Source organism: Oryzias latipes, chromosome 17 (genome assembly GCF_002234675.1).
Source record: "Oryzias latipes chromosome 17, ASM223467v1".
NCBI classification, from domain to species: Eukaryota; Metazoa; Chordata; class Actinopteri; order Beloniformes; family Adrianichthyidae; genus Oryzias; species Oryzias latipes.
In genome coordinates, this window is record NC_019875.2 from 23241876 (window position 1) to 23256630 (window position 14755).

Sequence of the window (14755 nt, forward strand, 5' to 3'; positions counted from 1 at the left end):
TGCACCGCAGGACAGCTGGGATGCTGCAAAACACCTTCTGAACAGTTTATGCGTAAAAGGTGGAGGAAAAAAACGAGTTTTTCGGGAAACAATTTTGCCAGTAAATGATTAGATGAGAAACACCTCACCCGAGAGAAGGAGCACTTGTTTACCAGACTGTGCACATGCACAGTTCTGTCTCTGCAACACAGAGGTCACCAGCTGCTTTTGGGGGGAAAAAAACAGTTGCTTTAAATAAATGCACTGTGTTTATCTCTTAAATTAACAGGCTCTTCTGTCTGACCCCGTGCTCTGCACCACCTCCTTTAGGACATGAGCACCATGTCACCTGAGTTCTGCTGCCAATTAGCCCGCCATTACTTCAGCTGAGAGAGGCGAAAGTCAAACCGTACACAGGTCCACATCAAGAGTTTAGTTTGAAAATATTTAATACATTCTCTAGTTGTGCAGCAAACGAAGGTCTAATTACAGAACCCATAAACAAAGTTATGGTACACTCTTCTAGGGTTACTCACAACACAAATGTAATGAAGAAAATAAAATAAAAAAGTCAGGATTACATGTCAAACAGACATTGAAAAAGTTGTCAGTTTATCAAGAAATGCAGAGGCCTTCATTTCTCTCGTCCAAACTGGCATCTGGATAAGAACTGTGCAGTCAGATAGCTCCAAGATTGCTTGCCATTTTTTGTAAAAAAGTAAAAAATGAAATCTGTCTTTGCAATTTTTGGGCTATATCCTGGTGCGCAAGACCACCTTAAAATCTTTTTTTTTTTAATTGTAAAATAAGATTATTATGAAGTCCATTCAGTTGAATTTAAAAATAATGATGTGTCAAATATTACATTTATTAATATGCAGTTTATTAAAAAAAACTCATATAAGACAGAACTATTTTTGGCTTTTTCAAACAAAAGATTGTTTGTTAGAATTCAGGCTTTTGTTTTCATTTAACCCTTGATTTTATTTTGCCATTTGTACTTTAAAATGTAAAACCTTAAAGTCCTTTAAAGCCTCTCAAGGCTGTTTGAATAGTCTAAATCCTTGTCACAGTTTGTTGAGTGAACTATATCCCTGAGTCCTTTCATTCTATCATAAGTCAATGTTCGACAGGAAGTCTTCCCTGCCTTCAATTTGTGTGGGAGCGACGCTCACAGGTGACAATCTAGAATCCTCCATGAGACTTTTTTCCAAAACTGCATCTTCTGGCTTCATCCTCTCCCCTTTGGTCATCACATAGAAGAAATATTCAAAGCCGTCTCCGTAGCTGGAGTGCTGGATTGACCAGCTGTACTGCGTGCGAGCGTAGAGGCGCTTCCTGAAGAAGGGCTGGGCGAAGGTGATGGAGATGAAGCGGCCTCCAGGTTTCAAGCAGCGACTAATCTAAAAGAGAGGAACAAGGAAAAGACCACATGATGGGATGATGACAAATGACAGAAAATGTGCTTTTTATGGTATGTTTTTAGTTCACTTTATAGACTTTTTTTGATACAGAAATGAGATCCTGATGTGCTGTAACCCCAGAAACAGATTGTGAATGCCACTGTAGGCAGGATATTGTGTATTAAAGATGTGTGAAATTTAAAATCCCACTCTGATTATCTTTTGATCTGTTTTAAAATCGTCCCCAGTGTTCTTTTAATTACGGTTACCGGTATGTGTTTTTAGCCAAAATTGTCGTTTTCTAGGACATAGTTTCTGCAGAGCGGCAGGAGTTCTTTAGAAATTTGCTTTTGAGTTTTGAGCGGGACTGTTGGCATGGAGTAAGCCCACCCCTTTCCCATTATCTATCTGTTTACATGCTCTCCCATTAGCTTACAACCTCAACCAAACTACTGGTGCAACAAAAATGGTGAGCAATAATCGAACTATCCAGCCGTACCGTTTTGGTCCAGATGCCAGCTCGTACGAAGAAAAAAAAGAAGACGTATACGGATCTAGTCGTAATAATAATTAAAAGACCAGTTTTAAATCAGATCAAAAGATGACTGGAAGGGATTTTTAATGAATTCCCTATTTTATCAAGTAAATTTAACATGAACATCACTGTGATAAAAAAAAAAAAACATTTTAGTTGGGCCTGAAACAAAATCTGCATTATTATTGAATCATGGACATCTGACGAACAAGCAGAGAGGTTCATAAAGCCCTGACATCATCCACAGCAGATCAATGTTTGGCTGCAGGCTGCTGATTGATGTCTTCAGATGGATTCATGCCAGGACTCGCATTTGACCGTTTCAGCGGCAGTCATGCCACAACCAGAAGAGGCACTCTGTGAAGAGCACGTGTATCTTCTTCTCACATTCATATCCAGGAGCGAGCAGCCTGAACATGAATTATTCACTCTCCACTATGACATGGAAGACAGGCGAGGGGAAAGGAGGAAGGTTTCTTGAAAGTACAGATCCCAGAAAATCAAATATGGTGCAAATAAGAGGGTAGAAAATGATTTTTTTTTTAAAATGACAGGAAAGACGTGAGTTTGCTGTATTCATTAAAAAAATAACTTAATCTCTGGGAAAAATAGATGTTTGCATCTTAGTAAGAGGTTTAGTTCAAATTGATCCATGACATCTGTCTTACCCAGCGGAAATCTCATGCTCAGCATCTCATTTAACAAGCAAATTCATCATATGAGTGTCAGCTCATTTAACACAACAGTAAACAACTTTTTCGGACAACTTTTTTGCGCGAGGAGCAGTGCAAAAACCTAAATTTGCCCTCACACCAGATTACCTTGATTTAACAAACATATAGGTGATGTATCCACATAGAAAAGTACTAATGATTCAGCAAGAAACAAACAACTTTTCCTAATAACAAAAGATTTATTCCACAAACTCCACAAGGATTAAGTGCAGGAATCTTCAGACTCAGATTCTGAAAACAGTTGAGATAACATGTTATTTTGATTTGTCAATGATGGATTTTTCTTCTTCTTTGCAGTTCAGATATGCAAAAGCATTCTGAGCCACAGACCTCATTCATTGGATGGAGCATCACATGGGTGTGCCTGTAACTCCAGAGAAAAACGTCACAGGTGTGTCGGGAACTGAGGTCATTGGAACCCGAGCTTGTGCACATCTACAGCAAACAAATGAGCCTTAACCACTGCAGCAGGCGTCACGCAGTTACTCATGTAAAAAGTTTAAACGGTGTAACGCTCAAAAATATTAACACGGTATGTCTCAGCACCACAATTTTCTACATTTCATTGCACATTTAAAAGACTGACAGCGTGTCTGCGTACGCGAGAATTCTCCTGATACAGAAGAGGACTCACTCAACGAACACCAAACAAGTCGTGCAAAAATGAGAAAAAAACTTGACCCTATAATTTCTATAATTTAAGGGTAATAAGCAATGTGGTGTTTTCCTGTACAATAAAGGACAAAATATTACACTAAAATAAAAAATTATCCCAAAACACATGACATGTTTTCAAGTCAATCTAAGCTAGACAGACATATTTGATGAAAAGTAGAAAAAAAAAAAGACTATAAAAGCTATTGTATACACACTTGACAGACACAGAAACGCAGCATCTTCTGAATTATTCAATGAGCGGAGGAAGTCTTGGCCTTACAGGAATGACCTGTCTCTAGTCCAATACAACTAAGGGAAAGATGAGATCTGGAGTTGAGTTTCACATAAGAATTCACAGATGATGTCACTGACTGGTAAGAAGAAATTCCCCCTATTGGTTTTCTCGCTGCAAAGGAGTTAAAACAATAGATGGGGTCTACTTTGCACTCACAGACCTTTTCAGTCATGCACACACACATGCACACTCACGTGCACACTCCGATGCCCTGGACCATCAGTAGGAATGAGTGTATTTTGAGTTGAGCTGCTAAGTAATCAGTGGCCTTCAACAGCTCTGCCACTTTGATTGAAGCAATTTAAAAAAATATCTATATATATATAGATATATATATAGATAAATGTATATATATATCTATATATATAGATATATATATAGATAGATGTATATATAGATAGATGTATATATATATATATAGAAATAGATAGATATAGATAAATGTATATTTGCTGCTTGTTGTCCTTCCGTAAGGAGGTGTTTTGCTGATCATCCTGAAAAATAACATTCCTAAACATTACAAGCATTTGCATGCACTATTCCATTGTTTTGTTACAAAAAAAAACTTATTTAAGAATTTTAAAATGTTTCTTAATAATAAGAGTGAAAATACACTCATGTTATTATAAGTTAGTGTGCTGAAAAAAAGCTCGTAATGAAGGCTATGTCCTTTTATATGTGTGACTGTGGTGAAGAGATTCAGTGGAGATAAAGACTTCACTAAAAATATTTATTCTATGAAAGGCTACATGCCCTCCTTTCTTAGCACAACACGAAACATAAGTGTATTGTTGAAATATAAAAAACTGGATTTACTTACTGCAGGTCAAGCAACTCAACTGTCAACATCAGTGATGATGATGAATCTGCAGCTGGCGTCATCATGCTGCCCAAAGCAAAACGCTAATACATTTAAATAGTAAATGACGCTTTTCTACCTTCTTCGAAGCCCCATAGCGCTTTTCAGTCACAGTCCCATTCACACACTGATGGCTGCTCCGCTGCCGAACACTGTCTTGCCCAAGGACACTTTGACTTATGGACGGGCAAGGCGGGAATCGAACTTGCAATATTCTGATCAGAGGTCGACTGCCTTTCCACTGCACCACAACTAAAACGTCATGAAACGTACAAATAAAAAAAAGAAATTCAAATCAAGCAAGACAAACTAGGATTGAAGTACCACTCTGTTTATCTTTGAAGTGTTCCCATTGCTGTTTTAATTATGATTATGTGTGTTTAGCACAATTTAAAAAAAAAAGTTTTTTTTCTAAGACAGTTTCTGCAAAGCAGCAGTAGTTCATTGAAATTACGGTAGTTGCGGGCAAGTCTGTCGGTGTGGAGCAAGCCCACCCCCTCTTCCTGTTACCCATCTGTTTGCACACTCTCTCACTAGTGAACAGCCCCTCACACCCCCTTTCCAACATTACAACAAAAATAGTGAGCAATATTGGAGCTATCCAGCTGCAGTGCTGAGCCAGATGCCAGCTCAGACGAGGAAAATGAAGCCGTAAATGGATCTAGCTGTTTTTAAGAGAATGTCAACGTCACAAATAAGCTCTCTTTTCTAACAGCATTTCTTTTTATCTGCACCTGACTCTCAACGGTATTACATAATAAAACAGAAAAGCAATTTTGAGCTTAATTCTCACTATAGATGTGCTCTATCGTGAGAAAAAGGCCACAAGAACATGTTAAAAACACCAAACACAATTTTCATTGGAGAGGGTCTTCAAAAGTAAGGTTTTCAATGCAGAAATGATCTGCATCATAAAAGCATCTTAGTTCCGTTAAGATGAATTCTTGTTAAACATTTGCTGTATTTGCAGAAACATTTTAAGCCTTTCAGAGCTCTGAAATATGCACTGCATATATTTCAGCTCGCGTCCTTGGTTTTCCTTTTCACAATAATCTATAAAAAGACAAAACGTTGGTCCATCAGTGACATTTAAGCCACTCTGCAGCCTTAATATCTCAGATTCAGTGCTCTGAATTTCTGTCCTCAGCGGGCCGCAATATTACGACTCACCTTCTGTTATCTCCTCTCTTCTCTCAAAGCGCTCAGGCTCACCTGAGGAAACCTCACCTGAGATAAATGACTATCTTTGGTGGTTGGATGAGGACAGAGAGTCCCATAGACCCTAGATGCCCAAACCAGGTTTTATACTAAACTGTAAAGGTTACTCTGGAGATAAAATGAGAACAGTTTCCCAACATCACAGTAACTCAGATATTATTGTAATAACAAAAATTACAGCAAATCAATTAGAATTAAATAACTAAAACAAATCAATTGGAATTAAATAATCCACTAAGCTGCTTCCTGCCTTACATATCGAATGAATGGACTTTATTTATATGGCGGTTTACTGCATCAGGGTATCGAAGTGCTTTAAATGACAGAGAAAAAGATACAATTAAGAGTAAAAATAAAAAATAACCGCATAAATAATAAAAAAAAACAACAATAAAATACACGAGATGTTAAATAAAATTAATAACAAGAAATTAATAAGCCAAAAACTACTCATTGTTAGACTCATTCTCAAAAGGTAAGTCTAATGTTGATGTTTAAAACTGTTCAAAATGGTTATTTTCTTATTGTTTGTAGTGGTTATTCACAATAAAATAATACAATAATAATTCTCAAGTGTAAATTATTTAATAACTGCTTATCCTTTCTATATAGTATAAATAAACACTCTACAAATGAGATGATGACAGATTAAGAAAATTAGCCACATGGGCAACTTTAAAGTGTCTATTTATACTTTTAAATTACAGTAGTGTTTTATTACTTTCTAAAAATGTATTTCCCTTTTATTTTATTATATGATGTATTTTATTGTTTTAGTTTCCTGCATGAACTTTCATTTTCTTACCTTTCTTTATTTTAAATGTTTTATTATTGTTTTAATACTTTGAGACTTTCATGTTTCATAACAGATTGCATTGCTTTTCTGTGAAAAAAAGCTACTTTTGTCCAAATTAAATATGTACTTGGCTTAAAATAGTTCAAAGAGGGGTACAAAGTTTAAATTAGGAACCAATCGTCTATTACAAACAAAAACCTTATTTCATTTTTGGCACAACATGGGAGTTTGTTAACACAGACTTTGACCTAAAAGACTGGACAGTGGACACAGTGGAAGTGGACGACTAAAAATAAGTTTTTGCTCCATCTGTAGTGTGATTTTAAAGTCCCATCCAGCACAGTTCAAAGGCAGAGCATTTCAGGGTGCTGTGCAATTAAATTCACACATTCATAAGGATGTAAAGAGTTTTTATTTTGAAAATCTTTTATTTTTTCATTCTGAAGATTTCCTGTCTGCTCAGTCAAAAACAGTCTCTGTAGAATTGTATCTGCAGCAAAACAGGCTTTTAAAATACAAAGCTGGTGTGGAATTAGAATGAGCCCTGTTCAGTGATGCTACTAAAGCTGTGTCTGAACCGGGTCAATTCAGGGAAAGCTTGCATGGGACAGTTATTTTTTGGTATAAGATCTATATGTACTATGAGATTTGTTAGACTTATCTGATCAAAAGTATAACTATCCGCTATGAAGAAAGACAGAATAACTGTATCTTCTGTTTGACTTGGAGGGTTTTCCAAATGTTTTAGAAAACCGTTAAAGAGACAAGCATTCAAATCAGGGGAAAGAAGTGGAAACATCTAAAGGCGCTCGATACTCAGCAAGAGGAAAGGCTGGACACAGAGGATTGTTGAGGTTACCAAAATAAATACATAAATAAAAAAAATAAAAAAATATACATATGTATATTTTTCTTTTTTTCTTCACAATGGACACTGAAGCTTGGAGGATTTCTGAGGGGCAAGCAGAGGTGGAGGTGAATCTTTTTCTGAGCCTGCACCCACTTCACTGTGGGAGAGGCGGAGATGATCAATGTGTAAAGACAACAAGTGAATGCAATCTGTGGAGAGCAGAGCTGCACAGTCCAGGGTTACCGTCCTCTCTGATGCACACCTACATCCGTATACAAACTTACCAAAACATAAAAAATCAAATAAACCCTCATACGTCCACATGGCTGTTGTGCACAAAGCAAACACATGTCCAAAGTGGGGCGAACAGCCAAAGAATAGATGGGGGGCTTTAAATCTAGGTCACTTTTTCACACCACGTTTTATGAATTTGCTTCTGTCTTCTGTGAGCGTGTTTGCTGGAGTCATGTTGCTCTGCAGACCTCCTTCCATGACATAAAATGGATCTGCAATCAACAGTGCTCCCCCCAATCTATTTCACTTCTTTTGTAGCCTGCAGCTTTGAATGTGGATGGCAAAAAATGAAGAAGTGTATTGCGGAGATGAAGAGCCAAAAAAGGGAATGAGTGAGAGCAACAGGGAGAAGTTAAGCAATTCTAAATAAAAAGAAAAAATTAAATCCTCCCTAATTTATCCTTCATTTCCTCATCTTCTTCCTGGTCTCTGCCCTTTAAGGGGCCATTTCCATTTTTATTTGTGTTTCAAGCAAAGTTGATTATCACCAATAAAGTTATTAATTGATTTGACTTCAATACCGACGTCAGAGTTTCCATTCAATTTGGTTTTTGATAAAATCACATTAAAAATCCAGCTAGTTATTAAGTTTTCATTAATTTTGTTGGGAAAAATAATTTAAACTGGACAAAGCTGGAATTTATGTCAATAAAATTTTAATGACTAAAAATCTCAGTGAAGGGGCCTGCAAAGCAAAAAATGTTCTCAGTAAAAAGTCTGAAGTAAAAATCTAGTTTTTAAAAAGGGTTTTTTTTTTGTCTTGGAGCTTTTTCTGACTGTGACAAATACAAAGGAATACAATTAGTATTAATTTCATTCGTGCCATTGATTTAAGAACTGGAGCAGCAAAGAACAACAAAACGTGACTGCTCTGGATTCCCCTACCCTTCTTCCCACCACATGCCTCCTCCCCTTTTCCCACCCACCTTTCCTCCCACAAATTTCTCCTCCTCAACCCGCCCACTGACTACACACATAAATTATACATCACAAAGCTTCTCTTCCCCTCTTTTCTTTTGCTCCACATCTTTGAAATCCTGACTTCAGAACAAAACTTCTCATCTCCCTGAGCTTTGCGGCGAGCGCACACTGTGTCACCAAGGCGACTTCTAGGTTCATCCTCCTCTCTCATCACTGTCTGATACAGCTGGCTGTGTGAGCGTGTAGGGGAGGAAAACGGCATCCTGTCTTTAGAATAATGCAGCTCTTCTGGTAACACCTTGCGTTGCCATGGGAACAAAACTTTCTAATGTATGTAGGTCATAATGAGATACCACTTTAAACAAAAACACCCAACTCAGACCTCATTCCAAAAAGTTCTGCAACAGGAGAGTAAAGACAAACTAAAATATTAAGACTTTTATGTATCACTACTTTCTAATATTATAGTTTTAATGGTTTTTTTTTTTTTTTTGCGAGCAACTTTATTTTTGATGCTACTTTTAGTGAATGCAGGAGATCAAGAAAGACAAGGAATTTGAATTTTGAAGCGAATGAAGCTCTGAACAGGGTCAATGCTGATGCAGAAAGCTCTGATGTGGCTACCCCCTTTGTGAAAAGAGAAACACTTGTCTTCAGGCTAATTCTGCACAATGCATAAATGTTGTGTGTTGTGAGTCTGTCTGAAAAATCAGCATTTTCACGTTCATCTCACATCCTCCCCTCACGGCCAACTGGCACGCGTGGCTTAAATTAAAACCTCTCTTCATCAAAAATAACCGTCTCTTGCTTTTATCTCTCTTTTTTTCCTCCCTTCTTTATCTTTCCACTCCCCCTCACTGACTCCTCATGGTTTATGGCTTAACTTCTCCACTGGGGACAAGAAAGAGGTTTGCTTTAATTACTGAACTACTTTTCACACCAGCAGAGAAAGGAAAAAAAGGCGCACTTCAGACACCCACACTAGCCCACTGTTCTGCTCCCAGCGCTGTCTTTCAAGCACGTTTGGATGATCATTTTTGTGTGTTTATTAACTCCATAAAGACTTCTTTGACTCTGCCCCATCCACGGTCGCCATTTCTTTATAAGTCCCAGATTTAAAGAAGCTGCGGTCAGACAAGCTGGATTCATTAGGAAATGTTTGCTTATTCCTGGCTCAGTGGGATGAGAATAATGATGCAGACTTTGTGGAAAACTTTGTCCTGGGTGGAAAGGCATGGAGTCAGCGAATATGTAATTAATAATCTCATCTGCCTTCCAGAACAGTTCAAAAGTGTTTAAAACTCAGAGGGAAAAAGAGCAGCAGAGAAACTGGAGCAAAGAATGAGTGGGTGATACAGTGACACGATTGGCTTCAAAGACAGCAGAACACGAGGGGGAAAAAAGGGAGTTCCTCCTGTTTTTGTTCTTGATATCATCTGTGCCTCACTTTTCTTAGAATCTAAATATGATTCTAGCATTAAAAGTGTGGAGAAAATCTCCTAAATGCAGTATGAACATTTGTTTGTGTTCTTGTTTTTGCATAAGCTTTGAGCTGTTATAGATTATTACATTGATTTCTGAAAAATATATACTATTATTTATTTGGGTGTAAAAATATTTGAACTTCTGTAATTAGTACAACATTTTAGGACAAAAACATGCCGGTTACACAAAATGTTCACAAATATCCACTCGCCCATCCAAACAATTAAATTCCGGTATTTCAATCACTTAAAAACATACACCTCCACATATGTTCACAAACATTTTTTTTTTTAAAACAGCCTGCTATCAGGAGTTTAGTGAATTTTAGCCGGGCATTGTAAGGCCACGCCACACCAAGCATGTAACGCCCCAAATGTGGGCTCTTTAACGCGCATTTAGCCCACGGTGTTCACACTGGACGAGCAGATAAAGGCTATTTCTTCTTTTTTTCCCCTCTACTGTTTACTAGCACATGTGCCCCTTACAGTTGGAAATGGTTTGGGTGAAATATCCCAGTGGGGCAAATCTCGTGAATCTTACTCCAGGTTTTTTCTTTCCCAGTTCTGTTTGGATATATAAAAGATTGGTGTCATATAACTCCAGCTGGGCACAAACCGCAATGATTAATTTCTCCTCCGTGATCAATTTTCACACGGTTGGCAATTCTGTGCTTTGAAAAGGATGCCACCCCAAAGTCACTTCCAAATCCCTGATTGGTCAAAGTTCATTCTTGTTTAACTTACAACACTCACTGTTCAATGGCCTCAAGTTTTCTACATAGAGGTATCACAACTTTATCGAGAAAAAAAAGCAATAAAAATGCCTATTATTACTCAATCTAATGATACTCTATACTCACCATAAGTTAGATCTAACCTGAAGGCCACCTGAAGTTTGAAAAGAAAGTTGGTGACCTCTGCTGACCTCAGTATCAGACAATCCCCTGTAAGTTTTTTGGCCGTCCACTTTGCAGCAGAATTGTAGTCTTCTTCATCCACTCCTGCTTTGATCATCACCTATCACCTATCAAGCTAAGTTCACACCGCCCTCAGCAGCGCCTGTTCAAGAGGCCACGGCCAATGAAAAGTCTACATAGGTGTGTGTATAGACATGTTTGGGGCTTCCACGTTTCAAGCCCTCATCTTCAGACCTTGTACACAACATCCTCTGAGTTTTTCACAATATTTTAACCTGTTGTGAGTAGTATATTGGTAGATTGAGTACTAATATGTATTTTCTGCTCATAATCTTTAAGAAAAAGAATCTTATTGCCATTCACTGAAATGTATTAATGTCTGACAGCAGTAATCATTACTACTATGGTGCCAGAGATCGACAGATAGAAGACAGTTTGGGCTTTATTTACTGTTCATATTTACAATTCATTATTTCAGTAAAAAATATTTAACAAATTAATTCATGCCCTAATTGTAATTTTCCATAAGGACTTTTTTAGGTAAAGACCCCAGGTGCTCAAAAGCCACTTTTAGTTTGGCTCATCTTGCACTGCAGCTTATGCTTTACTACTTCACATAATTACCCATTTGTTTGTGCTATAAGCTCCCAGACAGCTATGCAAAGTCCATTAAGAGTGACATACTGTGGATCCACCAAGTGCCAAAACAGCAACAACTACATCAGTGAAATTGTTTCCATCCGTTTTAATGGGCAGTCGTAGATAAAGAGTTTGGCAGCAGCTGGAGAAGGAGGGAGGCATGGTGAGAAAGGCAGAGCAGAAATTAGAAGTGGGCCAGTGTGTCTGTCTGCAGAAGGGTTCCTCAAGGGAGGAGAAAAGGACAGGACAGCAAAGTTAAGGTTCCCACAGCACACTAACACAGTGCACCTCATTTAGTGGGCCACTAGCACAGGGAAACCACAGAAATGGTGTTATCGTGGCACTGAACATGTTGCACCTTATCACATGGACCTTATCTGCCCTTGATGCATGAATGGATTGTATTCCAGTGGTGTTCAATGACCGGACTAATGAATGAAGAAATGTCTCAGACTCGAACTGAGTGGATTGTGCCAACATTCTAGTAAATTCAGTTTGATCTTCAATTCCCTCTGATCACATGTTAAACTCTTTGAGGAAGACTCAACCCAGAACTGCTCTGCGTCAGGGCCACATACATAAACTGTGGGCTCCAAGGCAACTATTTTTACAAGTTTCTTCTGAGAAAATCCATAATCGACCAACCTTTTCTTCTGTTACTTTGTTTAAAATATTAAAACAATAAATGATAGATTTCAAAAAAGGTTATTCATTTGCTTTTCATTATCAATATTATAAAGGAACAGATGTATTTTGTGTAGGTATTATATGTACATATAATAACTTACTGCTGATGCAAGTTTGAACGGATAATTTTCTTCTATATGGTCAGCTGTGACTTCAGACAGAAATGACTAGGGCTGTTACGAGTATCCGAGTACACAGATGCTCACTGGACCTCAAGGGCCCCAGTAAGCCTGCATTGATAGGGTAGGCCTGCTCCAGATAGGTCTAAATATGTGACATCAATGAGATTGGAGATGGGAATTTTTAGAGGAGCAGTGTGTCTTTATACGGAGTGGAAACACATACAAACAATCAAACTATGAGTGCTTATTATTGGTGTAACCACAATTTATTTAACTGGAGAATGAAATAATGAAAATCCAGAAACAAAGATAAAAAACATACATTAGCAGAGCTGGTTGGGACTCTAACTCATACATGTTAAATTCTGGTTAGAAACCTGGCTAAGAAGTTTGTTTTTAGAATTTTTTACAGTTGGGATCATAGAGATCTTTCCACCGCATAAAAACCTGCATGTTAGGGCGATTTCTCTTTAAACTCCTTCTTTGTTTCATAATCAAAGGCTGTTCTTATTTAAGAAGAGGATCAACCGGTGGAATATTTCCTATACAGCAGACTATCTGAGCTTTTTTTCAAGCAATCCCCTCTTCTGGTGGGCTTCTGTTCCTAAATTTGGACACGTGTAAATTGTGTAATCTGTGTCAATCTGTGTAAATTGATTTGCTATTGATCCATCCACGAACTTGCTTAATAATGCCTAAAATAGTATAAACTCTCCACTTCAAGCTGAAAATGAGTGAGATAAACACCAACCCGTGGTTTTAGCATCATTGTGGTTTTAGCATGTTTTGTACAGGGGTGGTGGAAAAACTGAATGAATACAGTGAGATAAACATTCAATATATTCCACCATTTAATCCATGGTGATAACACGATTGGGGGTTGAGCATCTTTTGCTCTGTTAAATCCTCCTTTTGCCATCTGTGGCTGCACACCGCTAACAGACAGCGATGGTTCCTCCTCCTGTCAGCAGTAAGTCATGCCACAGCTTGTCTACAACACCGAGACATCGTTTTCAGGTATTTTTTTGTTGGTGCCGACATTGTTTGGTCATCCATTTGAATCCACGAGACTTAAAATCAATGTAGAATTTGGAGTAATTGTGTGAATTTCATGTTTTGCCGTTTGGGGTCACAGCCTATCAATAATGTTCTAGGTCAGCGAAACAGTGCCATTGCTCTTGCAGGCGTTTCGACCTGGAGTTGAGTCATCACAGCGTCCAAATCTGTACTTTGGCATCAACTGGACATTGGGAGAGAGCTGCAATCCTGCTTGTTTTCCACCATACCCTGCACTGCCATGTCCTAATTGGCTGGACACACCTGATCCAGGTAATCCTCCACCAGTAGAGTACAGATATCTGGAAATCATGCAGACACGCCGGCCCTTGGGGCTTGTAGCTGCCCAGCCCTAAATTAGAACACGGGAACATGGGACACTGTGTGCTATGAGTAGATCCTTATCCCACATCAGGGCTCCAGCTCTCCTACAGATCAAAAATCATTGATTTTGGAAAGCAAAGTTTTCAAAGTAGCAGCTGTAGCAAAGTAGTAGCTGATGCAACTTTTAATATAGGGAAGTATGCCTTAGGGAAAGATTAAAATAGCTAAAATACATCCAAATAAACATGCACCTTCAGTTCCATGCCTTCTTGCTTAGAGACATTGAAACATCTTAGTTTTGAATTTCAGAATCCTATAGCAGAATTTGTATAAAATTCAGCTGTGCAATAAAGAGAACATCAAGTTTATTTTAACCTATTAACATATTTGATTGAAATTGGTTAGAGATTATGTTTTTCAGGGACACAAAATGAAATAAATCCATCATTTAGGGTCAAATGTCTGTGTTTACTCCATTATTTACAAATGCTATTATTTTTTGGATACGCAAGGCATAAAAACAAATCTTCCAAGAAGAAAATAAAAGAAAATAAAAATCTGGAGGAGGGCTTCTACTGTCATTGTATGTGCTGAATGGACCCCCTGCCAGACCTGGAGCACAGTTACCTGTGATTGAGTGATTGTAGAGAACGTTAGACAAGTTAGGAAACTCCTGCAAAGCACAGGACTGCTGCAGCCGTGGGCAAACCAGTTTCCATAACAACATAATACTTTTTTTATACAGATCCAAACAACCTGAGACAGTTTTTTTCTTAGGGTTTCAGTCAAACTAAGCTCTTAAAGCTGCAGATGAGGCGTAAATATTCTAAATCAAACTTTTGTTCATGCAGTACCTTCAGCCTGAAATTGTGTAGGATCAATCAAAAATAATGACATGTCAATTAACTTTTAAAGCATTTATATTATTTGTGAATCCTTGTATAAAAATTAGTTGGCATCTTAGAAGTTATCCCTTTGCTAGTGT

At 37.9% G+C, this 14755-nt stretch overlaps 1 protein-coding gene across 2 annotated transcripts in view; it reads right to left on the minus strand.

Annotated features, from left to right (window-relative positions):
- Positions 1-410: 410 nt before the first annotated feature.
- Positions 411-14755, minus strand: part of LOC101156439 (methyltransferase-like protein 13-like) — a 76842-nt gene continuing 62497 nt past the window's right edge. For both annotated transcript variants that reach the window (XM_011486773.3, XM_004079329.4), the window contains one exon: positions 411-1382. In XM_011486773.3, coding sequence (XP_011485075.1) covers positions 1092-1382 — 291 coding nt within the window. In that variant the 3' untranslated portion in view covers positions 411-1091. The remainder of the gene's footprint in view (positions 1383-14755) is intronic.